The sequence below is a fragment of the Sorex araneus genome, chromosome 2 (assembly GCF_027595985.1).
Source record: "Sorex araneus isolate mSorAra2 chromosome 2, mSorAra2.pri, whole genome shotgun sequence".
NCBI classification, from domain to species: domain Eukaryota; kingdom Metazoa; phylum Chordata; class Mammalia; order Eulipotyphla; family Soricidae; genus Sorex; species Sorex araneus.
The window spans coordinates 195349663-195377570 of record NC_073303.1 but is presented as its reverse complement, the minus strand read 5'-3'; the positions used below and the strand labels follow the sequence as shown (position 1 = coordinate 195377570).

Sequence of the window (27908 nt, the reverse complement as noted above, 5' to 3'; positions counted from 1 at the left end):
CTCCCCATAGCATATATGCCAAAAACAGTAACAACAAGTCTCACAATGGAGACGTTACTGGTGCCCGTCGAGCAAATCGATGAGCAATGGGATGACAGTGCTACAGTGCTACTTTATCTTGGAACAGTCTGTGGAGGTTTTCCTTCTTTGATGCTGCAAATTGTTGTTTCCGTAAAATGGGGTTGTCGTTGTCTAAGCAGTGTTCTCGGTACAATGGTCGGAGAATAAAAGATACACACGTAAAGGGGTTATTAGCCCAGATTTTTAAGAACCCACCATTTGTCACTCTTTGTCGCCTTCTTGGCCTAACATGTTTTTTGTTTCGTGAGGGGTCATACCTGGTAATGCTCAGGGGTTCCTCTTGGCTCTACACTCAGGAATCACTCCTAGGGGTGCTCAGGGGACCCCAGGGAGTGCTGGGGATTGAACTTGAGTCGGCCACGTGTGAGGCAAGTGCCCTACCCACTGTACAATCTCTTGGCTCCAAACATGTTAGTTTTACGAGTGGTGCCTTTGAGGCTGGAGTGATAGTACAGCAGGTAGGGCGTTTGCCTTGTACGCGACTGACCCGGGTTCGATTCCCAGCATCCCATGTGGTCCCCCAAGCACCGCCAGGGATGATTTCTGAGTGCAGAGCCAGGAGTCAGCCCTGAGCATTGCTGAGTGTGACCCAAAAAGCCAAAAAAAAAAAAAAAAAAAGAATGTGGCGCCTTTGTCCTGTCATGGGCTTCTAGAACATTCTAGAACATTCTAGCTGCTCACTGGCTATTTCCTGCATGAGTATCTAGGGAGGTGGTTGCAGGCTCAGGACTGTGCCTGGGTGCTTGATTCTTCCTCCTCTCTCCTTCCTGGCTGCTTCCATTGTGTGGAGCAGGACTCGGTACGGTGGTACGTGCGGCCGTGTTGCCAGCTCAGGAGAATGAGCTAAAGTCGAGTCCCGGTTGTTGAACTTGGAAAGATCTGTCCGTGTGTCGTTGTGTCCGACAGCCCTCAGGTCAGTGCGAGAAGCTGAACCCTCGGGACAGGAGGGACGCCGTGAACCTGCACTGTCCCAAGGGACCGAACCACAAGAGCGGTTTCATAATGTGAATTTCTGTTCCCAGCGCACACTGTACCAGACCCGTGTTCTGGGGCTTGGAGCGGCTCCCAGAATAAACCCGTTAGTCGGCTGCTAGCGGAGGCTCAGCCTTTCAGGGTGTCTGTTTTGTGGCGCCCAGCCCCCCCCCCGCCGCCTTCCCCCTCCTACTTCACACCCCCTCTCCCAAAACATCAAAATCAAGGTTTGCAAAATGCTCGGCAATGGAAAGTATCCCCCAAAATCACCTTTTAAGATCTGTTTATTTTTGTCTTCTTCAACTTGGCTTCTTTGGGAAAGCTAATGACCTGTCTCGGCTCTGGACTTGGGAAGGGGGGGGGGGTGCTTTGGGCGTTGGTTTGGTTTGGTTTGCCCGCGATTGCGTTTGAAATGTCCGTGGGGACAAGCATGAAGCTGCGAAGGCCAGGGAGGAAGGGAAGTGACCCTTCCCTTCCTCCCTGGCCCACCTGGGCTTTGTGTGGTGAGACAGGTCATTCCCAATAGGAAGTTCATTCATGTGGCAGGCACCACTGGTTTTGCACTTTTAGAGTTTTTTTGACACCCCTCCAACTCGGTTTGGGGGCCACACCCAGAGGTGCTAAGGGATCCTTCCTGGCGGGGCTTGGGGTACCCTTTGCGGTGCTGAGAATCGAGCCCAGGTGAGCCTTGTGCATGGGCAAGTGCCCTCACCCCCGTACTCTTTCTCCAATCCAGGTGTAGAGGCGTAAGTGCACATCTGGGAGTCCAGCTTCTCAATGTTTTCCTTCGGTGGGGGGCACACTTGGCGGCTCTCAGGACTGACTCCTCCCTCGGTGCTCAGGGATCACTCTCAGCGGGGCTCGGGGATCGAACCTGGGTCCGCTGCATGCCAGGCGAGTGCTCTGGCTGCTGCTCCCTCACTCTAGCCTTGGGAGGACCAACCCAAGCCTGCCAAAAAAAAAAAAAAATGGAGGGAGGGGGCTGGAGCGATAGCACAGTGGGTAGGGCATTTGCCTTGCACGTGGCCCACCCAGGTTCGATTCTAAGCATCCTGTAGGGTCCCCTGAGCACCACCAGGAGTAATTCCTGAGTGCATGAGCCAGGAGTAACCCCTGTGCATCACTGGGTCACTGTCACTGTCACGGTCATCCTGTTGCTCATCGATTTGTTCCAGCGGGCACCAGTAACGTCTCTCATTGAGAGATTTATTGTTACTGTCTTTGGCATATCCAATACGCACGGGTAGCTTGCCACTGGTTGTGACCCAAAAAGAAAAATAAACCAAAAACGGTGGGAGGATGATGAGGCGAGGGCTGCCCCCTCTGGTGTGTTTGCAGGCCCCTGCCCTCAGGTCTGATTCTGTGGTTAGGCTGATCCCTGCAGACCTCTCCCGAGGTGATGGATGCTGACAGTGCTCATCCCCCCCCCCGCCCCCTCTCTGAGAAGCGCGCCCTGGTGGTGCCCGGTTGTTCATCTATGCCCCCTGCCCCACCCTGAGCCCTGTCTGCTCAAAGCCCTGCCTCTCGTGCACTCAACTCTCCCTTTCTTCTCCCCCTCCCCCCCGCCCCCCTCCCCTTCGCTGCAGACCCTCACACCATGGGAAACGCCGAAAGCCAGCATGTAGAGCACGAGTTTTACGGCGAGAAGCACGCCAGCCTGGGGCGCAAGCACACCTCCCGCTCCCTGCGGCTGTCGCACAAGGCGCGGCGCAGCCGGCACGCGAGCTCGGGGAAGGCCATCCACCGGCACGCTGAGGTCAGCACGCGCTCCAGCAGCACGCCCAGCATCCCCCAGTCGCTGGCCGAGAATGGCCTGGAGCCCTTCTCCCCGGAGGGGCCCCTGGAGGACTTCGAGGGCCCCATCTGGGTGGACCGGGTGGGGCTGGGCCTGAGGCCCGTGTCCTACACGGACTCCTCCATCGCCCCCCGCGTGGACGGCAGCCTGGTGCTCACGGCCGCGTCTGTGCAGAGCATGCCCGAGCCCGCGCAGAGCCGGGGGCTGTACGGCAACGGCGGCGGCGGCGGGGGTGGGCGCTGCCTGGCAGCCGGAGGCAGGCAGCCCCGGTCCTATGCCACCTCCTCCTCCTCCGGCGGGCCCGCCGCCTTCCTGGAGACGGCCAGCTTCAAGAAGAAGCGCTCCAAGTCCGCGGACATCTGGCGGGAGGACAGCCTGGAGTGCTCCCTCTCCGATCTGAGCCAGGAGCACTTCACCAGCAACGAGGAGATCCTGGGCTCGGCCGAGGAGAAGGACGGCGAGGAGCCGGGGGGCATGGGCACCCAGGCCAGCCCGCGCCCGCGGGGCCCCTGCCAGCGCGCCAACTCCCTGGGCAACCTGTACCCCCCGCAGAAGACGGCTGCGGCGGCGGCGGCAGCAGCGGGCTCAGCCAACGGGGGTCCCGGCGGCAAATTTGCGGGCTATGGCCGGAACCTGGTGTCGGATATTCCTGATCTGGCGAGCCACAAGATGCCAGCCGCCGCCCCCGACGAGGGGCTCCCCTACAGCAATTACAACACGCTGCCCTGCCGGAAATCTCACTGCCTCTCCGAGGGGGCCAGCAACCCGCAGATCAGCCACAGCAGCAGCATGCAGGGCAGGAGAGCCAAGACCACGCAGGTAAGAGTGACCAGGGCCCTGCGGGGCTGTGGGGACCACTCTGGCAGCATGCCAGGGTCCGGGTGGCGTGATTGATGTCCCCAGGCTGAAGCTCCCGTCTCTCCCCGCGGACTTCTGGTTTCCTCTGGGTACCACCCCGGTGGCTGCAGCTGCCCTCCTCTCTCTCTCTCTCTCTCTCTCTCTCTCTCTCTCTCTCTCTGCCCCCCTGCATTCCCCCTCTGGTGACAGCTCTGCAGATAAGGGGTGGGGATTCCGGGAGGGAGGCGTGTTGCCTCTGGGGGTGTGATGTGATAGCAGCGGGCACCCAGCTGATAAGTTCAGTGCGGGAGAAACCGCCTCTCCAACGACGCTCCTCCTGCCAGCCGGCTCTCCCGGCCTCGCGACTCTCCGCTTCCCGCCGGCTGGTGCTCCTTCGCGGCGGACAGATGGGCACGGTGGGTTGTGGACTCTGGGAGCTTTGCTTCGGCGTCGCCCCCGCCGCCGGTGGGAAGAGGTTAGTCGGAAGGTGTCCTGGCGCCCCAGGAGGCATTTCGGGGGATGCAGGGGGCACTTGTCAGCCTGCTCCCCTGACCCCCAAGGCTGGCAGGCTTCCTGGGTGACGAGGAGCCCCCCCACAGATGTCCTGCTCCCCAGGGGCGGGGTGGGGGTATGCTGGCCAGCCCCGTCCCTGGAGGGCAGAGGGCAAGGAAGGAGCGGCACGGGCGTGGCTTCCAATGTCCCCACTCCATGTCCAAGCGGGGCTCCGACCTCCGGCCAGTCCTGACTAGGGGCCCCTCAGAAGAGGGAGCTAAAGGGCGCCCGGTTTTGCCTGCTTCGGGGGTGGAGGTGGGGGTCTGGGCACAGGAGACAGAGGGCCTGGGGCAGCATTTTATTCTCAGAGATGGGCTGACAGACCCGTGACTGTAACTGGGGAGGAGGATGAGCCGAGGGACGGCCACCCCGCCTGGGTCCCTTGCTGACCCTCGAGCTGGTTCTTTCCTGCAGCCCCCTCCCTGCCCCCACCCCCCGCCCCAGCCCCGAAGGACCCAGCTTGTGAGGAGGGAGAGGGGGCTTGCAGGAGGGGGCTTGGGAGTCGAGAGCTGAAAGGTGTGTCCCATCCACCACTGGGTTGAGCCCTCCCGCCCCCCACCCCCACCCGTGTGTGTGACCAGCTGGAGAGCAACAGGTGTCCCCCTACCTGGCCAGGAAGGTCCATGCCCACCCCTGCAAGTCAAGTGGGCATTTCCAGATCCAGTTTTCTGGCAAAGCCAGGGGGCTGGGGTCTAAATATAACAGGCAGATGGAGAAGAACCTGCGGTTTATCGGGGAGGTGGGGGGGTGGGGGGTAGTGCTAAAAGAAATGGCATTGCACTCTCTGTGTGCTTGCTGGAGAACAGATTTTTAAAAGATAAATACATTTAAAGATTTTTTTTTCCTCCTTCAAAAATCTTAGGTTTCTAATTTTATTTTTGGAATTTTAAATTAGATATCATAGAAGTCATATGGGGATTCATTTTCTGGTTTGGCTTTTAAGTCGCTCTACGTTTCTGCATCGGAACCATTGGACGGTGCTTCCCCCCCCCCCCACCCTCCGCCCTGAAGCTTCTACAGGAAAAAGTGCCTTTGCCCTGTTCCCTGCCTTGATAGGAGGGTTTTCCTTGTGGCTGTTGCCCACCACAGAGAGTTTACCGTCTTAATCGTGCTATGAGTGCAAGCGGAGTTGGGTAATTGAAGTTATGTGGGGGTATAAGGCTCCCCACGGTCTGCTCGTGCACCCCATTTCGTTGGGTTTTTTGTTTGTTTGTTTGTTTTGTTTTTGCTTTTTGGGTCACACCCGGCGATGCACAGGGGTTACTCCTGGCTCTGCACTCAGGAATTACTCCTGGTGGTGCTCAGGGGACCCTGTGGGATGCCGGGAATCAACCCAAGTCAGCTGTGTGCAAGGCAATTGCTGTGCTATCGCTCCAGACCCCCCAGTTTCATCTTGAGAGCCCAACACTGGCCCCATTAAACACTCGCTCTCGCGCCCGCTTCCCCCAACCCCTGGCACCAACCATCCCACGCGCTCTCTGTAGAAGGGGGAAGTTTTAGGGGCCCAGATCACTAGGACCTTCTAGTATTTATGCTGACAGTATCTATCAAGTATAGTTCTTGTAGTATCTTACAGTATAGTATAATTCTATAGTATGCATCTGTAGTCTCTGTAGTACCTTATAGTACTGTCTAACAGTATTTATCTGGCGTAGTATCTTACAGCATAGTTCTACAGTATCTATCTTAGAGTAGCAATTTGGTATTTTCCTTACAGTTTGTTTTTTTAGTACTATAGTAGAGTCCTACACTGTTTATCTGACAGTATCTATAGTATTGTGTAGTCCTAGAGTATAGGACTGTCAGGATCTATACCTTTTTTTTTTTTGGCTTTTTTTTTGGGGGGGGCGTTACAGCCAACGATGCTCAGGGGTTACTCCTGGCTGCCAGCCTGGTCCATCTGTAGGAGAGGGGTCTTCCTAAAGGAGCATCTCTCCAAGGCGCTGCCCCCGCAGCTGAGTGGCGTGCAGAGTGCGGTGGTTTCTGGGCTCCTCTGTCCTGACCTTTGAACTGCCTCCCCAGGGTGTGGGCCATCCCTGCAGATGCTGTGTGACTTCAGTCTCTGGCTGTGTGTCCACCAAATGGACTCGCCGGCCACAGGAGCCCGAGGTGGGCTCTACCATGAAGGGAAGTCTGGTTTTCATGTCCCCTTGGTATGTCGAATGAACTTTTTTTTTTTCTGTCACACCTGGTGATGATGTTCAGGATTACTCCTGGCTCTGTGCTCAGGAATTATTCTTGGCCGTGAATAATCTAACCCTAACCCTAACCACAGACACCGTAGGGGATGCCAGGGATCGAAGTGGGCCTGCCGCATGCGAGGCCAGCTGTACTCTCACTCTGACTCGAGTGAGCATTTGTAGTGGAGACGCCTTCTTTTGAAGCAAATCCCAGAGTTTCGAGCGGCACTATCCCTGCGCCCACACGCCCCAGACTGAGTCGGCTGTGTTTGTCCAATGCCATTTCCTGAGAACCCACAATGTGCCAACCAGTGTATTTTAAAAGGCAGTAAGTGTGGAGCCTTCCTTGAAAAGAATTCTCTCTCTCTTTTTTTTTTTCCTCCCGCTCCTTTGGTTGGTGAAAGTTTTTGACCCAGAGGGATGAATTCGCTAAACCCGGATCGTAGACACTCGTGTCTATGCCATCAAGTACACGCCCTTGGAGGGAAGAGTTTCTGACAGGCCCCAGGGTGTGACCCCTGAGCCTGGAAGGGGATAGGTTTATAAGGGGCTGGAGTGATAGTACAATGGTTAGGGCGCCTTGCACATGGCTGACCCGGGTTCGAAGCTTGATCCCTGGCATCTCATACGATCCCCCAAGTCCTCCAGGAGTGATTTCTGAGTGCAGAGCCAGGAGTAAGCCCTGGGGCACCCACCCAAGTGGGGCCCCAAAGCAGACAACAGAAGACTGAGTTTTAGCTGAAATAACTCAGACAGCTCACTTTGCTCGAGTGCGATCCAAGCAAGAGGGTTTGGCCATTCTCAGTATTTGTTCAGTCACTGGTTGAGTTTCTGAAACTTACGGGCACTAGAGTTTTTTAAATTCAGATTTTTAAGCGTTGCTTAGGTCCATGATGGTGGCATTGCAGAGATGCTTAGAATTCAGGATACCCGAGCATCTGTTAGCTCAGCACCCGCATCCCAGCGTGCTGTGGGATTCGCTCTGGTGGTCCTCCCTGAGGGCTGCGTGTCCTGGTGTTGGCTTTGAAGAGAGAGGGTGGGGGGAAGGATGGAAAGAGGGAGGGAGGGAGGGAGGGAGGGAGGGGAGAGAGAGACAGAAAGAGGGAGGGAGAAAAAGGGAGGGAGGGAAGGAGAGAGGAAGGGAGGGAGGGAGGGAGGGAGGGAAGGGAGAGAGAGGGAGAGAAAGAGGGAAGGAGAAAAAAGGAGGAAGGGAGGGAGGGAGAGAAGGAGGAGAGAGGGAGGGAGGGAAGGAAGGAGGGAGGGAGGGAGAAGATTGTCTCTTACATTTGATAGAGGATACCCCATTGGCTGTTTGGTTTGAACGTTGATGTTGGTAGGCACCAGGGGCAGGGCCCCAGGAGGGGGAACCTGGTGTCCTCTCTGGTAGCAGTTGTTAAAATTCCGTAGAGCTGAGCCGTGACTTTGAACCCCGCTCCCTGCCGGGAAGGAGCTTTGGTAGATCTCGGTGCCTCTTTGGTTCGTCTTGTTCGGGTGTTCTACTGGCGGTGCTCAGGGCTTGCTTACTCCTGGCTCTGAACTCAGGGGTCACTCCTGGCAGGCTCTGGGGACCACCTGGGGGTGCCAGGGATGGAACCTAAGTCGGCCTCTTGAGAGAGGCGAAGGGAAGGAGTAGGGAGCCCAGCACAAGGCTTGACCCCATCCCAAGGAGCGGAAACTAATCTGGCCCGGCTCGAGGGGCAGCGACTACTGACGATCCGGCTGGAAGAGGTTGACGTGGTCTTCCAGAACTCACTGTCTCACCTCCCCGAGAGGCTCAGGGGCTAGCGGAGGGGAGGTAAAGCAACCCTGGCACGGGGCCTGGATGACGTCTGTGTTGCTCAAAAGTGCCTGGCCGAGAGGCGTTTGTCAAGTCGGTGAGAAGGTCACGTATCCACCCAAGTGGCTCAGGGTTCTCCATCTCTGAGCACCCCCGTCGTGGGGGGTGCTGGTGTTGACGTGTGTGTCCAGTTTCTGACACCTTGGGGGGGTGGGGGGGGCGGGACCCAGGACTTCTTCACAGCAGGGTGCAGAGCGGGAAGCATGAGGCAGAGTAGGAGACAGAATGCGCTCGAGCCGGCCCTTCCTGCCTGCTACTCAGGGCCCCCTGAGCACAGAGCCAGGAGTCAGCCCTGAGCACCGGCGGGTGGGACCCCCACAAACCAAACCAAACAAGCGGCAAAGGGAGCTGGATCCCTCCCAACGCTGTCACTTGGTCACTCAGTTGCGTCAGGTTGAAGAGTCCTGGGCTCGTGGAGAGACCGGCGAGGGTCTCAGGGGAGGCCCCAGGGCCACATCTAGCCGCACCTTCAGACTGAAGCTTCTGTGCAAGACCCGAAGGTTACTTGTTTCGGAAACAAACTTTTTCATATAAAAATCCTCCTAAATTTTTTTCTTCCCCTTTTGGTCACCTACTAAGTACGTTTATTGGGGGTAAGTCACACCCCACAGTGTTTGGGGACTAGGAGCACATACTTAGGGGTCACCCCTGGCAGTGGCTATGGTGGGGACCAGGTGGTGCCGGGTTTGAACCTGGGTCTCCTGCATGCTGCAGCCTCTCAGCCATCTCCCTACCCCCTAATCTTTTCTTTTCTTCATCCTCCTGTTCTCCCTTTGATCTTCCTTTTTTTGACAGGTAAGTTAAATACTGAGATCGCTTTTTTGGTGGGGGTGTGTGGTAATTGGGGCCCTTCCATCTGTGCTCAGGGCTGACTCCTGATTCTCCTCAGGATCACTCCTGGATGTGCGCAGGGGACCAGGTCCAGGGCCGGGCACTGAACTGGGGTCAGCCACCGGTAGATGAGCACCTTCCCCTCTCTTTGGAGATGACTCATTTTGGAGCGGGTTCATCCGACTTCCTTCCTTCCTTCCTTCCTTCCTTCCTTCCTTCCTTCCTTCCTTCCTTCCTTCCTTCCTTCCTTCCTTCCTTCCTTTCTCCTTCCTTCCTTTCTCCCTCCCTCCCTCCCTCCCTCCCTCTCTCTCCTCCCTCCCCCCTCCCTTCTTTTCTTTCTTTTCTTTCTTTCTTTTCTTTCTTTCTTTCTTTCTTTCTTTCTTTCTTCTTTCTTTCTTTCTTTCTTTCTTTCTTCTTTCTCTCTCCCTCTTTTCTTCTCTTCTCTCTTTCTTTCTTTCTTTCTCTCGTCTCCCTCTTTTTCTTTCTCTCTTTCTTTCTTTCTTTCTTTCTTCTTTCTTTCTTGTCTCTTCTTTCTGTTCTTTCTTTTCTCTTTCTTTCTTTCTTTCTTTTCTTTCTTCTCTCTCTCTCTCTCTCTCTCTCTTTCTTTCTTTCTTCTTTCTTCTTCTTTCTTTCTTTCTTCTTTCTTTTCTTTCTTTCTTTCTTTCTTTCTTTATTGAACCACCATGAGATACAGTTTCAAAAGCTTTCATGTGTCAGTTTCAATCATACAATGATCAAAGACCCATCCCCCCACCAGTGCACATTCTCCACTACCAGTGTCCCCGTATCCCTCCCACCCCTCCCTTTCCACACCCTCCCCCTGCCGTCCATGGCAGACAGTTTCCCCTCATACTCTCTCTCTACTTTTGGGCATTATGGTTTGCAGTACAGATACTGAGAGGCCATCACGTTTGGTCCTTCATCTACTTTTCAGCACTCACCTCCCATCACGAGCGATCCCTCCAACCATCACTGACTTAGTGATCCCTTCTCTATCCCAGCTGCCTTCTCCCCCAGCTCATGAGGCAGGCTGCCAACCATGGGGCAGTATTCCTGGCCCTTTCAACAAGAATCCCCTCTCTCTCCCCTGTCCCTTTCTCGTCTGGACAGAGCAGCCGTTCCCCCGACCCCTTTGGACTCGCCAAATGGGATCACAGATCCGTAAGGGGCTCCTGTCCTTGGGGGTCCAACCTGGATGCGCGTCGGGCACTAAAAATGGAGAAACGAGTGTGAACAATGCCCACTGCTTCCAGCAGCCCCGGCAAGCCCCCGGCGTGTTCTCATAAAACTATTTCAGAAATAAAGCTGTGAGCTGGGAGGCCCAGCCTGATGTGCTTGGAAATACCGCCCCCACCTCCCCGCTTTCTGGCTTCCCAGAAGACCCCCGGGGGTTCCTGGCTGCTTCTGCACACACTGTCTGTGGGGGCCTGCTGGGTGTGGTGGGCGTCCTGGTCTTGCCCAGGTTGTTGGAAGAGGAAGGACAGTAGATCCCCGCTCCCTTCTTCAACACATGCACATACATACACATGCACACATGCACATACTTAAGTGCGCGCGTGCACACATACACGCGTATGTACACACACACACACACGCGCGCACACACACACGCACGCATAACATCATCTAAGACCTTGGTCTACTTTCTCCAAGCAGCTCCTTTTCTGTGCCAGTACCAAGGGGTTCAGTACAGAGGTTCAGGCCTGTGAGAGTCTCACTCTTCGCCTAGTGCCCACACAGGGACCAACCAAGTCCGTGTCCCTGCACACACGCTGTGCCCCCCTCTGTGTCCTCCTTGGTTTCCTAGGCCCGGTGAGGGGGCAGAGGAGCTTCTGAGGTCGCCTGAGCCTTTGTAAGCCCAAGCAGAACCAGATGAAGCACTCATTTGGTTTCCTTATGGACATTCCCCCGCTCCCCACCCACATTCGAGAGTCCACTTGGGCTCATAAACCAGCTCAGTGTGTCATCTTTACCTTCTTTTAATAGCTTATTTATTTATTGCTTTTGGGGTCACACCTAGCGATGGTCAGGGGTTACTCCTTCCTCTGCACTCAGGAGTTACTCCTGGCGGTGCTGGGGGGACCCTGTGGGATGCCGGGGATTGAACCCGGGTCGGCCACGTGCAAGGCAAACGCCCTACCTGTTGTACTACCGCTCCGGCCCCAATATTTTATTTATTTAAAAATAAAGATGGGGGCGTTCAGGGTACACCCCACAGGACTTCTTCCAGTGGGGTTCCAGGGACTGTCTGGTGCCCCCGGTGGACCCGGGTGGGGCTGCCTGCACCCCACCCTGTAAAGATAATGACAAAGACGTTGTTGAGATAAAAGTCGGCCTCCTCGGGGGCAGGTTGAATGTTGCAAAGTTAAGCCTCTGGTGAGGAGTAATTTGTCACCCCAACGAGCCGCGCTGAGTGGGAAGCCGAGCCCTCGAAATGAGTCAACCTTTAAATCGGGCGAAAATGTGTGCGCGCGCTGCTGTTTTTCCTTGAGAGGGTGAGCAGCCGCCAGCGGGTTGACTCGGCAGCGCTTTCTCTGAAGCACCCACCCCATGCCAGACGCTATTCTTGGCACCTGGGAGGAACCTGTTCCGAAAAGATCCCCGAACTTGTGGAGGAGCCAGTTGAGGTGAAACCGGGTGTGTGTGTGTGTGTGCATGTGTGTGTGCATGCTCGCGCGCGCACGTGTGTGTGTGTGTGTGTGTGTGTGTGTGTGTAAGTGCATGCGTGCATGCAGACAATTAACATTATAAGTTAGTGGCATGCTCTGGACAAAAGAATGGGACATAGTTAGACCGGGTAAAACAGCATGGTGTGTGTGTGTGTGTGTGTGTGTGTGTGTGTGTGTGTGTGTGTGTGTGTACATGCTGACAATTGACATTATAAGTTAATGACATGCTCTAGACAAAAGAATGGGGTATGGGTAGGAAGACCAGGTAAAACTGTAGGGTGTGTGTGTGTGTGTGTGTGTGTGTGTGTGTGTGTGCGCGCGCGTGTGCATGCCAACAATTGACATTATAAGTTAATGACATGCTCTAGACAAAAGAATGGGGTATGGGTAGGAAGACCAGGTAAAACTGTAGGGTGTGTGTGTGTGTGTGTGTGTGTGTGTGTGTGTGTGTGTGCGCGCGCGTGTGCATGCCAACAATTGACATTATAAGTTAATGACATGCTCTAGACAAAAGAATGGGGTATGGGTAGGAAGACCAGGTAAAACTGTGGTGTGTGTGTGTGTGTGTGTGTGTGTGTGTGTGTGTGTGTGTGTGTGCATGCCAACAATTGACATTATAAGTTAATGACATGTTCTAGACAAAAGAATGGGGTATGGGTAGGAAGACCAGGTAAAAATGGCATGGTGTGTGTGTGTGCGCTCATGCACTTGTGTGCGTGTGTGTACATGTATATGTGTATGTGTGTGTGCATGTGTGCAGACAATTGACATTATGTTAATGACATGCTCTGGACAAAAGAATGGGGCATGGTGAGGAAGACCAGGTAAAACAGCGTGGGGTGGGAGTGTGTGTGTGTGTTTTGTTTCAAGCAGGCTGGTGGGATTGGTCCCTCTGAGTGGCGGGGCCTGTAGGAAGGAAGGGAGCTGGCCTTGACTTGTAAGTGGGTCCAAGCCCCAGGTGTTGCAGGCCAGCCCTGAGGCCAGCGGGGCTGGTGTGGAGGTGGGGCAGGGGGAAAGGATGGTGCAAGCTAGTTAGTGTGTGACTTGGAAGAGGGATCTAGAGGGATGGAGCAATAGTAAGGCGACCAGGGTGCTTGTCGTGCATGCAGCTAGCTGCATGGGCTATCGACCTGGGCTCGATCCCCAGTACCTAACCGTCTCCTAAGGCTTGAGCATGGCCAAGTGTGGCCCAAAAAGCAAAAAAAAAAAAAGAAAATAAGAAGAGGGAAGGAGAGCAGATGGACAGAGGGGACCACTGTGACAGTGACAGAGAAAAGTGCTGCAAAGCACGGGGCCTAAGAAGAATCAAGTGTCTACTCTAGAGGCAGGCAGGCTGGGGGGCTGGAGGGAAACGGGGTGCGCTGGTGGAAGGGGTGGATGCTGCGACCGTGGCATGACTGGAACTCGCCAAGAGCAGCTCTGCCACTGTGCGTCTCACGGGGACTCAGTGCGTTCTGGGGAAGAAGGAGGAGGAGTTCTGGAAGGAATGAGGAGCACGGTTGGGACAAATCCAGTGGGTAGGAGAGCCAGCCTGTGGCTGAAATGGGGGTCGGGGGCTTGGGAGAGGGGCGAAAGGGGTGAAGCGGCCCCCTCTTGAGGTGGCGGCGAGGAAGGGGAGGAGGGGGACAGGGTTTGAGCGGATGGAAAGAGGAAGATGACTCATGAGCCCTGTCAGGAGCTGGAGTTACCTGAGGCCAGGCCTCAAGCATCCTCGGAATTACGTCTGAGGCCCTTTTTTGTCTCTATCTCTTCTTTTGCTGGGGAGGGGTCTGGGGAGGGTCACACAGTGCTGTCCTCAGGGCTTACTCCTGGCTCTGCACTCGGGTCACTCCTGCTGGTGCCTGCTGGTGGGGGGAGGGGACACCCAGATGTGGTACCCGGGATAGGAGCCCGTCAGCTGTGTGCGACAAGCACCTTGCCCGCTTCGTTCTCTCCCCAGCCCTCATTTTCCTTCTTTTTCAGTGTTTAAAGGACTCCAGTTCCCGTGGCTGTCCGGGAGAGAATTCTAAGTGAATTAGGCCCAAAGGGCTTCCTGGCAAATTCGCCCTGAGGAAAGGGAAAAAGGAGTGAGCCGGATTGTCCTGGGCTGGGGCAGGTATTAAGGGGTTCATTGTGGAGACATGGGAAATAGAACTGGCAACATGAGAATTTGAATTTGATTTAGCTAGTTTGGGGCCACACCCAGAGGTGCTCAGGGATTATACCTGGCTTTGATCTCGGGGGTCACTCCTGGTAGGTATTGGGGGACCAGCGATCAAACCCAGGTCAGCCATGTGCAAGGCAAGTGCCTTATCCACTATACTATCTCTTTGGCCTCTAGAATTCAGGGTGGTTTTTTTTTCTTGTTGTCTATCTGTATGTCTTTTTTTCCCTTTTTCTTTTTCCTTTCCTTCATTCTTTTCTTTTCTTTCCTTTTCTTTTCTTTCCTTTCCTTTTCTTTTTTTTAATTGAATCACCATAAGATAAAGAGTTACAAAGCTGATGATGGTCAGATTCAGTCAAACAGTGTTCAAACATGCATCCCTCTGCCAGTGCCCCCAATTTCCCTCCCACCACCCTCTCCCCAGCCTGTCTCTATGGCAGGTACTTACTTACCTTCTCTCTCTCTCTCTCTCTCTCTCTCTCTCTCTCTCTCTCTCTCTCTCTCCTTTTGGGCACTAAGGTTTGCAGAGCACATACTGAGAGGTGATCGTGTTTGTTCCTTTATCTACATTCAGCATGAAGTTCTTATCCAGAGTGATCATTACAATCCAAATTTTTTTTTTCTTTTTTTGGGTCACACCTTGCGATGCACAGGGGTTACTCCTGGCTCTGCACTCAGGAATTACCCCTGGCAGTGCTCAGGGGACCATATGGGATGCTGGGATTCGAACCCGGGTCAGTCGCATGCAAGGCAAGCGCCCTACCTGCTGTGCTATCACTCCAGCCCCTACAATCCAATTTTTTTTTAATTTCATTTTAATGAGTTACTTACAAATAAGTTTGTAGTTACAAACTTGCGTGATTATGTTTTAGTCATACAATGTTCCCTGCAGGAACCACCTTGAGTGCCCACCTTGGTGCCAGCGGAGGCACCGGCCCACCAAGTTTCCAAGGCGGTGTCCCGGGGCTTGCTAAAACGGGCGTCTTTGAGCCGACCCAACCCTGAAGGCGCCGACCCCACAGCTGTCCCATGGTTGGCTCCAGACCCGACCTCTCCAGGAGGGATGTGGACCTTGTTCCTCTTGGGAAACTAGTTAGTGGGATGGAAACTGGTCAGTGGCCAGACAGCTGGGCCGGGGGCACTTGGTCCAGGGAGGCGAGGACTCGAAGTCTCTAGACGGCCCTGGATGTCCTTTATCTTGGGCCAGAAGGCTTGGTGCTCTCGCATCTCTGCCATTTTCAGGAACTCCCTCACCCACCCTCTTGATATTGTTGTTTTCCGCTCTAGATGGGGCCTAACTGTCTCCCTCTACCTCCTCTGCCCCGTGGTTTACAGTCCAGGATCCATTCAGCCTTCTGTGGGTGGGATCCACTTTGGATCTGCTGCAGGAACTTTTTGTTTGTTGTTTGTTTGTGGGCCTTACCCAACAGTGCTCAGGGCCAACTCCTGGCTCAGAGCTCAGGAATCACTTTTGGCAGGGTTTGAGCGGGGGAGACCATGTTCAGGTGAGACAGTGCTCTTCCCCCCACTGTACTGCCTCTCAGCCTCTCTGTAGAGACGCTTGAGCTTGCTCGGGACGCCTGCCCGGGTTGGTCTCCTGGCTTCCTTGCACCTGTGAAGAGCTTGCAGGGTTCTCGGGGGCGCCGGAGATGGGGGGTAACAGAGGGTGGAGTTTCCTAGAGACTTCAGAGGGCAGTGCCGCTCTGGGAAAGCCTACCTTCCAGAATGTTCTCTGCATAGTAAAACTGCCTTTCTCCTGAGCAGCTGGAAGCCCCGTCCCCAAGGGCTGAGTCCGGGCCTCCAGGAATGCCGGGGCCATCCCTGCACTGGAATGCGGCCTCCTGGGATACTCGGAGGGTGAGCCCGGAGCTCACCACCGTGGAGGGCCTGGTTTCTGTTTGTCCTCAGGCCCCCGAGACCTCGCAGTGTGCTGGGGCATCTGATCCCAACAGCCTCTCTCTAGAGGGAGTTGGAGGTGGCTCGTGCCCCCAAGCAGACCAGGAGGTGACAAGCGTCGCCTCGGGCTGTCATTTTTTTTTTTAACCAGGCCAGCCCCCGGGCTTCTGGGTATTTGGGACATCCCAGCTTCATGACCAGATGGGGGCTGGGCAGCCAGCGAGCTACCCAGCCCGACGGGGCCACGTCACGTCTGGGGTGTCACCCGGCCTGCTTAACCACTTGTGAGACAAGGTGGAGTCGGCCACAGTCCCAGGTGGGGAGCATTCCCCAGCGCTGACACCGGGATGCGTCTCCCGAAGTATGCAGGGACCCGCAGGCCTCAGCGCTGCGCTCACCACCCCTGGGCCCAGCTCCGTGGCAGTCCTGGGCTCACACACACCACACACACACACACATACACACACACACACATAGCCGAGCCGCGGCGAGCGGACAGCGCTGGTGCGCCCGCGCAGATGTTCAGGTCACCCGGGCTAGAGGTGAGTGTCTCTGCAGCTTTTGGCTTTGTTTCTGCGCAGGTGTTGGGGCCGTCTGGGAAGCAAGGGGTGACGTGTTTGTGGGGGTGTTAGGGACGGTGAAGAGACTTGTTCTGGAGGGCTGGCTCGCCAGCTCTCTGCCTCTGTCCTCCTCTTTGAAGACACACACACACACACACACACACACACACACACACACACACACACACACTCATTCTCTCTCTCTCTCTCTGCAAGGCAAATAGATGCCCAGCTCTTGGCCAGGGACCCCTAGGAGGAGCACCATGGGCAAAGATGGGAGGACATGGAGTGGACATGGAATGGCCAGGCCGCTGGGCCGAGCCACGGGCCTGCCGTAGAATGAAGAGTGGAGGGTAGTGAAGGCACCAGGTCCCGCCTTCCGTCTGCCACCCCCAGGTGCCAGCCCTGCGGCCCTGTGCCCAGCCTCATCCTCCACACGGGACCCGGGACGCTGGGGGCTCTCCAGGGTTCCCCCCTCCTCTGGAGCCCTGGGGATCACCCCCTGCCCATCGGACCTGCCTTGAGGGGGTCAGGAGCTTCTCCACTCCGTGCGTCTCTCAGTTTGGAATGGGCCGTGGCTCACGGGCCTTGCCTGCTGCGGGGCCCGAGTTCAGTTCCCACCACCACAGGCGGGGAGTTTGTGGCAGGTTCCTTTGCTTCCTCCCGAGAAGGTTGGGGACCGAGGAAAGTGGCCCTAGTCGCTAGGGAAGACCACCACGGTCTCCTCCCCCTTGACTCAGCGTGCCCCTGGATGATCTCGGACCGTCAGACTCTCTCTCACCTTCTATTCAAAATGCAACCAGGTGACCTGGCAGAGCGAACAGTGTGTGTGTGTGTGTGTGTGTGTGTGTGTGTGTGTGTGTGTGTGTGTGTGTGTGTGTGTGTGTGTGTGTCTGTGTCTGTGTCTGTGTGTGTCTGTGTCTGTGTCTGTGTGTGTCTGTGTCTGTGTGTCTGTGTCTGTGTGTCTGTGTGTAGGGGGGTGGTTGCTCTGCATGTGGCCAACACAGAACTCCGTTAAGGTCCCTCGGCACAGCCAGGAGTGACCCCTGAGCACAGGTCCTGGAAGAAGCCTCGATTAAGCCCAGCTCCCAGCTAGGTGTGGCCTAATACCCCCTCCCCCATCCTCATCCCCCCCACCTACACACACACAGACACACACACACACACACACACACACACACACGAGCCTGAGATGTAAGGTACTTACTGAGTTTTCCTGTGGGTTGAAAGAGTTTGGCCCACCAGACCGAGACCCTTTCTGATCATGGGCAGAGATGTGAGACATAGCTATCGCTTTTTCGTTCCTGTTAGATCTCTCTAAATCCCAGGGACTAGGAATGCATTGAAAATGGAGTAGGCCCTAGAAACTTTCGTATTGTCCTTTTAATTTATTATCATTATTATTATTAGTATTATTAATTTTAAAAAACTTTTGGCAGGGGGAGGCTGGGCCCCATACCTAGCGATGCTCAGGGATTCCTTCCGATTCTGCTCTCAGTACCCACTCCTGGTGATGCTCAGGGGTCCATAAGGGATGCCGGGGATCAAACCTGCTCTTCTCAAGGCAGGGGCTCCACCCCTGAGCTGTCTCTGGACGCTCCCTTAGAAACGTATTTTTATTTGTTTTTCTGGTGTAGGAACCACATTTGATAGTGCTCAGGGCTTAAAGTGGGAGTCTCAGGGTGATTAGAATGGAGCGTCCTGTTTCTTTTTAGCTGTCGTACTATTTGTTTTGTTGTTTGGGGGTACACTCAGTGGTGCTCAGAGCTTACTCTGGCAGTGTCGGAAACCGGCCACTTGTAAGGCAAGCACCTGACCCCTGTACTACTTCTCTGGCCCTAAAAGCTTTTATTTTATTTTTGGTTTGGGGGCCATATCTGGTGATTCTTGGGGCTTACTCCCGGCTCTATACCCAGAGATCACTCCTGGTGGGGCCTGGTGGGGGCAGGGGGGAATATGTGGGCCCAGGGATTGAACCCAGGTTGGCCACATGCAAAGCAAGTGCCCTGTTGCTGGATTCTGGCTCTGGCCCCTAGAAACTTACTTTTTTAAAGAAGGGGCTTCTTGAGCGATGCTCAAGGCCTTCTCCTGACTCAGAAGTGACCTCTGGCTGTGCTTGGGGGTCCACATGCAGTGCTGGGGATCAAGCCAGGGTCAGCAGCATAAAAGGCAAGCCCCTTAGTCCCTGTACCGTCTCTCTGGCTCCAGAAACTTAACTCCTACACACATACACACACACACACACACACGTTCTGCCCGTTATCCCACCTTTTCTTTTTCCTTCTTTTTTTCCCCCCTTTTAACTTGAAAAGCATTGGGGAGTTGCCTGAAAGTTGTGACGAGGCCAGGGTTGGTGCGGACGGACGAAGTCCATTCCCACGCTCCCAGACACAGTGCGTGCAGCAGCCGGTGGAGGGGGCGCGCGCCAGGCCTCCCGGCTGGGAAGATGCTCTTTCCCACCCTGGGCAAGACTCTGTTCTTTGTTGTCTTTTTAAAGGTGTAGGGCATGATGATTTAATATCCATATACATTGTGAAATGATTACCCACTCAAGTTAATTAGCACCTCCGTCACCTCCCATAATTACCCGTGTGTGCGTGCGTGCGTGTGTGTGTGTGTGTGTGTGTGTGTGTGTGTGTGTGTACCCCATCTACCCTCTAAGCCAAGTTTTCAAGGGCACACTGCGCCATGCTGGGATTGCCAGAACTTTTCCTCCTCAACCTGAGAACTGGGCCCTGGCACCGCATCGCCTGCTGCCCTAGCCTCTGCCGCCACCCTTCCTCTCCGCCATGCTTCTGTGGGTGGGACAACTCCCCCTGCCCCCCCCCCCAAACCACGGTGCAGGTTTCTTTGTGTGGCATCTGCAAGACGCATCATGCAGTGTTTGTCTTCCTGTCTGGCCGTGTCCGCCTTCATTGGCTCTTCAAGGTGTCATGGCGCAGGTGACCTTGGAGGGCTGTGACGGAGAGGGGACTGAGGGAGCTTGGTGGAGAGAAGAACTCTCTGCATTGCTGACTTGGTGTGTTTGGGCCCATTGGGTCTCCCGGGCGGCTCAGCAGTGATCGAGCCCAGAGCGCTCCTTTTGTTGGTTTGGGGGCCACACCGGCGGTGCTCACTTACTCTTGGTCCTCCACTAGGGCTGATCCCTGGTGGCGTTCAGGGGACCATATGGGATGTTCAGGGCTAGAACCAGGGGTTGGCCACGTGCAAGGCTGGCACCCTACCTGGTGGACTATCTCTCCAGGCCCCCACTCTGTACAGTAGTTCGGAATCTCCTGTCCGTGTATCCACTTGGGATCAGACATGAGCTACTTATGAGATGAAAGTCTCGGGAAGTGGAGAAGGCCCCACGCGATCTCTCTGGCAGACCCGTGTTCTCGGCCCTGGCGGGAAGCCAGTCTCCCTGCTCCTCCGTCCAGCCGCCCCGCTGGCCGTGACCCCTTCTGAGATGGCTGTCGTGGCTTAATGATTGTTTATGCCGCTGCCTCCAGCACTTGGGAGAAATTAGGATTCGGGTGGAAGATTATCCCTGTCCTGGGGCCCTGGAAACGCTCGCCTGGTGCACTGAGCTAGTGCTCACAGAACACTGAACCCCAGAAGGGCTTTGACTGGGAACAGAAACCCCGAACCTCCTGGCAGTTGCCCCCAGCTGTCACTTGGCCTCCAGGGAGAGCAAGTCCCTTGCTTCAGGGGCTCCCAGGATCCCAGTTTTGAAAGGGCAAAGTAGGGGCCGGAGAGATAGCACAGAGGGTAAGGTGCTTGCCTGGTATGCATTCTTGCGCCCCATTATGTCCCCTGTACCCCCATATGAATCCAAACAGGAGGGACCCCCTGAGCACAGAGCCAGGAGTTAAGACCTTAGCATTACCAGGTGTGCCCCTAAACCAAAAAATAGGATGAGTTTGATCCCGTTGCTCATCGATTTGCTGGAGCGGGCACCAGTAACGTCTCCATTGTGAGACTTGTTACTGTTTTTGGCATATTGAATATGCCACGGGTAGCTTGCCAGGCTCTGCTGTGCGGGCGGGATACTCTCCATAGCTTTCGGGGCCTCTTGGAGGAATCGAACCTAGGTCAGCTGCATGCAAGGCAAATGCCCTACCCACTGTGCTATCGCTCCAGCCAAAGAAATAAAAATTTATTTACCTAATTGCTTCACTTTTGGGTCACACCTGGTGATGTTCAGGGGTTACTCCTGCCTAGGTGCTCACGAATTACTCTGGCAGTGCTCTGGGAACCATATGGGGGGGATCAGACCCGGGTCCGCCTCATGCAAGGCAAGTGCCCTCCCTGGTGTACTCTCGCTCCGACCCCTAAACTTGTAAAATAAGAGGTGATGTCATTGGTGGGTGGGTGTGGTGGGGGCGGGCAGGGGGCCTGCGCCAGCTCCATTGCTGCATCATTCCAGACTCTTATCCAAGTACTTTGCTCAGCCGTTACTCCTGGCTCTGTGCTCGGGAAGTCCTCCTGGTGGTACCTGGGCGCCATATATCCGGGATGCCTGCTATGGAGCCCGGGAGGGACTTTATCTGCTTTTCTATCTCTGGCCCCTGTTAGCGTTGTTGTTATTATTATTATTATTATTAGAGCAATAGCACAGAGATTGGGCGTTCGCCTTTCGAGTTCGATTCCTCCGCCCCTCTCGGAGAGCCCGGCAAGCTACCCAGAGTATTGAGCCCGCTCCGCAGAGCCTGGCAAGCTACCCGTGCGTATTGGATATGCCAACAACAGTAACAACAAGTCTCTCAATGAGAGACGTTACTGATGCCCGCTCGAACAAATCGATGTGCAACGGGATGACAGTGACAGTGACGATGATGATGATGATGATGATGATGTTTTAAGAGCTCCAGGGGTGCACTGTAAAGACCTTGTTATCTCCTGTCACCCGGTCCAGCGGAAAAACTCAGCTTGCAGGATTGCCAGGCGGGGCTGAGGGGGGCTGGCTCAGGGCGGGAGAGAGAAGGGGTGTTCTGGGGAGCTGATTGCAGAGTGGGGTCCCAGAGCAGCTCCATGAGGGCCAGAGGAACGTTTCTTAACCGCTTGCAACCCTTCGCGCGTGTGCGGGGCGCGGGGTGTGGGGGCGTGTGCGGGGCACGGGGTGTGGGGGGCTCCGGGCTCCGGGGATGGTGATGGAAAGGAGGAGGCGGGACGGGTCTGGCCCGGGTGGGGGGGTCCCCTGTCGCCGCCCCCGGGGCACTCCCCGCCTGACTGACGCGTGTCCCTGCCGGCCCCGCAGGATGTCAACGCGGGCGAGGGCAGCGAGTTCGCCGACAGCGGCATCGAGGGCGCCGCCACCGACGCGGACCTGCTGTCCCGGCGCTCCAACGCCACGACCGCCAGCTACTCGCCGCCCGCCGGCCGCGCCTTCGTGGGCAGCGACAGCGGCAGCAGCTCGGCCGGCGGCGACGCGGCGCGCCAGGGCGTGTACGAGAACTTTCGGCGCGAGCTGGAGCTGAGCACGACGCACAGCGAGAGCCCCGAGGACGCGGGCTCGGCGCACAGCGACGAGCAGAGCAGCGGCACGCTCAGCTCGCCCGGCCAGTCCGACCTGCTGCTCTCGGCCGCGCAGGGCACCGTGCGCAAGGCGGGCGCGCTCGCCGTCAAGAACTTCCTCGTGCACAAGAAGAGCAAGAAGGTGGAGTCGGCCGCGCGCCGCAAGTGGAAGCACTACTGGGTGTCCCTGAAAGGTAGGACCCGCGGCACGCACCCGTGCACGCGCAGACGGACGCACATGCCCGAACACTCACAGGCACGCACACACTCACACACCCAGACACGCACACACAGACACACACACGCTCACGTTCACACACACTCACAGACACATGCGCGCGCACACAGACACACACACAGACAACACTCACAGGCACTCACAGGCAAATACACACTCACACACACGGACAGACACACACACTCACACACTCACACACAGACACATGCCGACACTCACACACTCACAGACACTCACACTCAGAGACAGACACATAGACTCACATACTCAGATACACACACACTCACACATACAGACAAACTCATAAACACACACACACACTTAAACTCACGTACACTCACACTCAAAGACAGACACACTCACACGCACTCACATACTCACACTCAGACACACTCCCAGACACAGTCTAACTCACAGACACACACACTCACACATACATACACAGACACACACACTCACAGACACACTCATACACTCACATACACAGACACACTCATACACACACCCCACTATTGCAGATCATGCAGGACATTTACTATAGACTCTCCTTCCTTCCTTCCTTCCTTCCTTCCTTCCTTCCTTCCTTCCTTCCTTCCTTCCTTCCTTCCTTCCTTCCTTCCTTCCTTCCTTCCTTCCTTCCTTCTTTCCTTCCTTCCTTCCCTCCCTCCCTTCCTTTCTTCCTCACACCCAGCGATGCTTAGGGGTTACTTCTGGCTCTGCACTTAGGAATTAATCCTCATGGTACTCAGGGGAGCATACGGTATGACAGAGATCGAACCAGGTCAGCCACATGCAAGGCAAACACCCTACCCGCTGTAGTATCACTCCTCTTCCTCCTCCTCCTCCCCCTCCTCCTCCTTTTCCTCCTTTGTTTGTGGGGTTTGGCGGGGGTTGGGGAGTGGCCACACCCAGCAGTGCTCAGGGGTCACTCCTGGTGGTGATTGGGGGACCATTTGGGGTGTCAGGGATGGAACCTGAGTCAGCCACACTCTGTTTGGTTTGGGGAGCCACATCCGATGGTGCTCAGGGCTTGCCTCTGATTCAGTGCTCAATGTTGGGGGGGGGGGGCCAGAAATAATTCACTCAAATCCTATTGGAATTGCCAATTTTATTAGATAAATGCAAAGACAACCGGACAGCATTCGTGTCGGGGTTTCCAGCCTAACACTTAGTCATGTCCAGCTTATTGTGTGCTTGCTTATCTGTGGAGAGTCACTGTTTTACAGTCGCCCCTTGTATATTTGAGTGTGCGCGCATAGAGGTGTGCATGCGTATAAATAGTTTTCATTCATTTGTGTACTATTTAGTCAGGGGAGATAACTCCAAGGACTGAGCTCACACTGTACATGTGGGAGCCCTGAGCTGGTCCCCCGAGCACTGCGGGGCGTGACCCTCTCCCCAAACCCCCTTTTTCCCAGCACCAGACTTGGAGTAGTTCTTGAGCACCACAGGGGATGGCTTCAGAACAGAAACAGAGAAAGAAATACAATATTCAGATGCTTCCAGTCACAATCTTGTCACAGGTGCTCCTGAAACAGGAGTCTGAGTTCTTCGCCGTGCATTCTCCTTAGTCCCGGCACTGTTGGTGGTGTAGAATTTTCATGACTCGGGGCTGGAGCGATTGCACAGCGGGTAGGGCATTTTCCTTGCACATGGCCAATCCAGGTTCCATTCCAAGCATCCCATATGGTCCCCCGAGCACCGCCAGAACTAATTCCTGAGTGCAGAGCCAGCAGTAACCCCTGAGCATCACCAGGTGTGAACCAAAAAGCATAAAAAAAAAGAAGAAGAAGTTACATCACTCTTGGGAACTCCTAGAGCTGGCTCAGACTTTTGGTCCCTCTTGATGGGAGCAGAGTGAGTCCGTTTGGGTTCCGTAGTCTGGCTGACACGTGTGGTGAACAAGTACAGGAGGAACCCGGGACTCGCCCGGTGGGATGCACACATGAGGCGGCTGGAAACGAGTCCAGCAGCCGAGGCCGGTGTGGCATTCCAGGCCTAGTGGCATGGAACAGCTCCGAGCCTTGTGCAGTGTCCAGGGGACAAGCAGAGTTTGGGTGGTGCCCATGATCCGTTGCTTCAGAGAGCCACTGCTCCAGTACCTGGGGCCTGTTGACTAGAACCCACGGCTGCTGCGTGCCACAGAGACCCCCGGTGGCAGTGTGGCCTTTCAGGACAGTAGATCTGGTTTCTCCCTACCCACGGTGGTCGACCTTCTCAGACTGGCACGGTGGCTCTTTCCTGGGTGACGTCATCCAAGGGCCCATCTTCCTCGCACGTGGCTTGCTCTTTGGAGAGAGAGCGTTTGTCACACGAGAGCGTTCACCAAATGGATGCGGATTCTGGCAGAGCTCCCCCTGGGTACATGGAGAGCGGCTTCCTCCACACGTCAGCATCAGCCCACAAGTTGCTTCAGGACTCTCTGTCCTCCCCACTGGATCACACCCAGATTTTTGTTTTTTGTTTTTTTTGGGTCACACCTGGCAATGCACAGGGGTTACTCCTGGCTCTGCACTCAGGAATTACTCCTGGCGGCGCTCAGGGGACCCTATGGGATGCTGGGAATCGAACCTGGGTTGGCCGCGTGCAAGGCAAACGCCCTCCCCGCTGTGCTATCGCTCCAGCCCCCTGGATCCGACCCAGTTGTAATGGCAGCAAGAAAGGCTGCCTTTCCCTGTGTGAGGAAAAGGGGACTGTTCCTGGGCGTCACCCAGTGCCCCCACGGGACTCTCTTCTCTCCTCTGCCAGGTCAGCGTACTGCGGCCTGGGCCTCAAGGGCCTGTCCTCACAGCCCCACGGGGACGGGCCACTGCTTTTCTTTCCCTCTAGGTCTACTTTCCCGGAGTCGCCCGTTTCTCACGTCTCATCCACCCACTTCCCAGAATGTCTTGGCAGGAGTCAGGTTCTGCCGTAGCTCCTTTTCTCTTTCCCCGAGAGCCTGCCTCAGCGCTTGGGAAGTCGGAACAGAACGGGCCATTCTGACAGCCACAGCATTTTCTCCACAGAAGGCCTCCCGGGGTGTTCTTATTTAACTTCGAATTGCGTTTTTCCGTGCTGGACTCGAAATACCACATTATCATCTTTAGAAAAGAGATGCCAAAGTGTTCACATGGATGTGAAATTGCAATGTCCCGTTGGAGAAGCATCCCAACCGTTTCTACACATGCACAACAGGTTTCCTGCTTTCTGTGAGAAGCAGCTGGGAGGTGGGGGGATAACGAGGGGGCTGTTTCTTGAGGCAGGGATCTAGCCTGTGAGGCACAGACGCCCCTCCTGTGGGTGAGCAGGGCCTCTTTCTCTCAGGTGATCTTCTGAGCTTGTTCTGCATCACATCTAGATTGTACCTACTAGGTGCTGTGCTGTGCGGCTGGCGGGGGTAGGACGCCCCTTCTCCCATCCCCTCTCCCCAGTCAGACCCAGCCTGGTCTCTCTGTTGCCTGGGGCAGCCTTATCTTCTCAGGGCGTTTCTCACAGGGGCCTAAGTTTTCCACACCATCGGCAAAGTTTTCCACACCATTCTTTTCTCCCTCCTGCAGCTCCGTTTTCTGAGGTACTTTCTGGGCTGTCCCTAATCCTGACGATGCACAAAGTTGGGGCCCATCATAGAAGCATGAGTCTCCTCAGGCCATGGCGGCCAAGTTCCATTGTCAGGGAAACTCCAGCCAGAGCAGGGTGGCATCTCACAGTCCTGAATGGGAAGGTGAAGTGGAAAGTCAGAATGTTCAGCAGATTTGGTCTTTTTTGGGGAGTGACTTTTGGGACACACCCAGTGACGCACAGGGGTTCCTCCTGGCTCTGCACTCAGGAATTACTCCTGGCGGTGCTCAGGGGACCATATGGGATGCCGGGGATCGAAGCCGGGTTGGCCGCGTGCAAGGCAGACGCCCTTCCCGCTGTGCTGTCACTCCAGCCCCACAGATTTGGTCTTCACTGAGTTCTTTCTCCTGGGCTTGTGGCTGGCTGTGGTCTCCTTCCCACAGCTTCTCTTCTCACTCTGTCCCTCGATGCAAAGTCCCCCTTCTCCAAAGGAAAGCTGACATATGAGACAAGAACCCCCTCCAGTTACCCTCTTCACCTGAATGGCCTCCCTTAGGACCCCTCACTCCGTGACGTTCCAGGCTGGGAGCCGGCCAAGGCACTGGGGGTGTGGGAGAGGGGAGGCATCCTTCAGCTCAGAGCATAACACTCGCACCTGCAGGGTCAGCTAGCTTCTCGGATCGAGCGGATGATGGATTTGGGGTAAACGGCCCAGAATAAGACTTGGGTGGGCCTTGACTTGGGCCATATCCTCAGACTGAGACTCAGGAAGGCAGAGAGCGGGTCTCCAGGGGTCTGGAGTGCCCTTGTCTGTGAGACCCTTTCAGGGCCCCCCGGTGCTGTCTTCTCCAAGGCCCCCCCCCCAGTGTCTCCCTGGCTTTGTTCGGGGTTCTGGGGTGGGGCTTACTGCTTTTTAAAAAAAAATTTTTTTTTATTGAATCACAGTGAGATACAGAGTTATAATATTGTTCAGGATTGGTTTTCAGTTCTATAATGTTCCAACACCCGTCCCTTCACCAGTGTACTGCAAACACCATTCGTTCCCTTTCCCCCACCTGCCTCTGTGGCAGGCACTTCTCTCTCTCTCTCTCTGTCTCTTTCTGTCTCTCTGTCTCTGTCTCTGTCTCTGTCTCTGTCTCTGTCTCTCTCTCTCTCTCTCTCTCTCTCCCCTTTTGTGCATTATGGTTTGCAATATAGGCACTGCAAGGTTATCAGGTGTGTCCCTTTACCTGCTCTCAACACCCAGTTCTTACCCAGAGTGAGCCTTTCCAACTATTATTGTCATACTCGTCCCATCTCTATCCTGAATGCCTTCGGTCAAAGTTTTTTTTTTAACTTCTTGGCCAGGCTAGGTAGCTCAAGGGGTCAGAATATGTGCTTTGCGTGTGGAGGCCCTGAGTTTAATCCCCAGCATCTCATGGTCCCCTGAGCACTGAGGGAGTGGTCCTAAAAGAAGAAGAAATTTAGCTCCTCTTGTTTTGTTTCTGTTTCTGTTTTACTGCTCATCCACATACGCACAACTTTGGTCCCAGCGTGGCCCCAGGACCTTTGACTCTCAGTGGGCTTTGCACACTTGGTTTTTCCAGTTCTACAATTTGGGTGATGACATCCAGTGGCCTCCCTGGCAGGCGCTATGCTGCCGAGCACCAGACACCCACACGCACCCCTGTTCTGTCTCGACAGGATGCACGCTCTTCTTCTACGAGGGCGACGGCCGGTCTGGAATTGACCACAACAGCATCCCCAAGCACGCTGTCTGGGTGGAGAACAGCATCGTGCAGGCCGTGCCCGAGCACCCCAAGAAGGACTTCGTCTTCTGCCTCAGCAACTCCCTGGGCGACGCCTTCCTCTTCCAGGTTTGTTGACGCGCGGCCGAGCCTCTCGAAGCCTCTCGAAGCTCTCCTCCGGGGAGCTTGCCTTTGATGATTCTCTTTCACTGGTGGTCTTTTTGGTGAGTTCACTAAGCGGCAGGCGGGGGGTGCTGCGACGAGGCAGGTGGTGGCCGAGAGCCGCCTCCCATCCTTCCCAGCAGAGAGAGAGACAGAGACAGAGATAGAGACAGAGAGACAGGACCACAGCCTGATGGTGAAAGTGACCCGTTTACTGTAGAGCTGTGAGCATACTTCTAGAGCATCTGAAGGAGTCAGAAATGTAGGACTGCATGTCCGCGTGATTTACAGAGGTAAAACATTTCGGCAGAGGCAGTTCTCTGGGGGAGATAAGATCATGGAGACGCTCTGTCTCTCAGGGATATCTATATTGCTTTTCTCCTTCCCTGTAGTCA

The 27908-nt window shown here is 55.3% G+C and overlaps 1 protein-coding gene across 14 annotated transcripts in view; it reads left to right on the top strand.

Moving 5' to 3' along the window:
* The window catches only part of TIAM1 (TIAM Rac1 associated GEF 1), a 442353-nt gene that overhangs the window by 278855 nt on the left and 135590 nt on the right, over positions 1-27908 (top strand). For 12 of the 14 annotated variants that reach the window (XM_055127804.1, XM_055127797.1, XM_055127802.1 and 9 more), the window contains 3 exons: positions 2640-3667; positions 21593-22043; positions 27308-27480. In XM_055127804.1, coding sequence (XP_054983779.1) covers positions 2651-3667; positions 21593-22043; positions 27308-27480 — 1641 coding nt within the window. In that variant the 5' untranslated portion in view covers positions 2640-2650. Of the gene's footprint in view, positions 1-2639; positions 3668-3971; positions 4161-21592; positions 22044-27307; positions 27481-27908 lie in introns of those variants that run through there. The other 2 variants (XM_055127808.1, XM_055127809.1) reach the window with 2 other exon arrangements.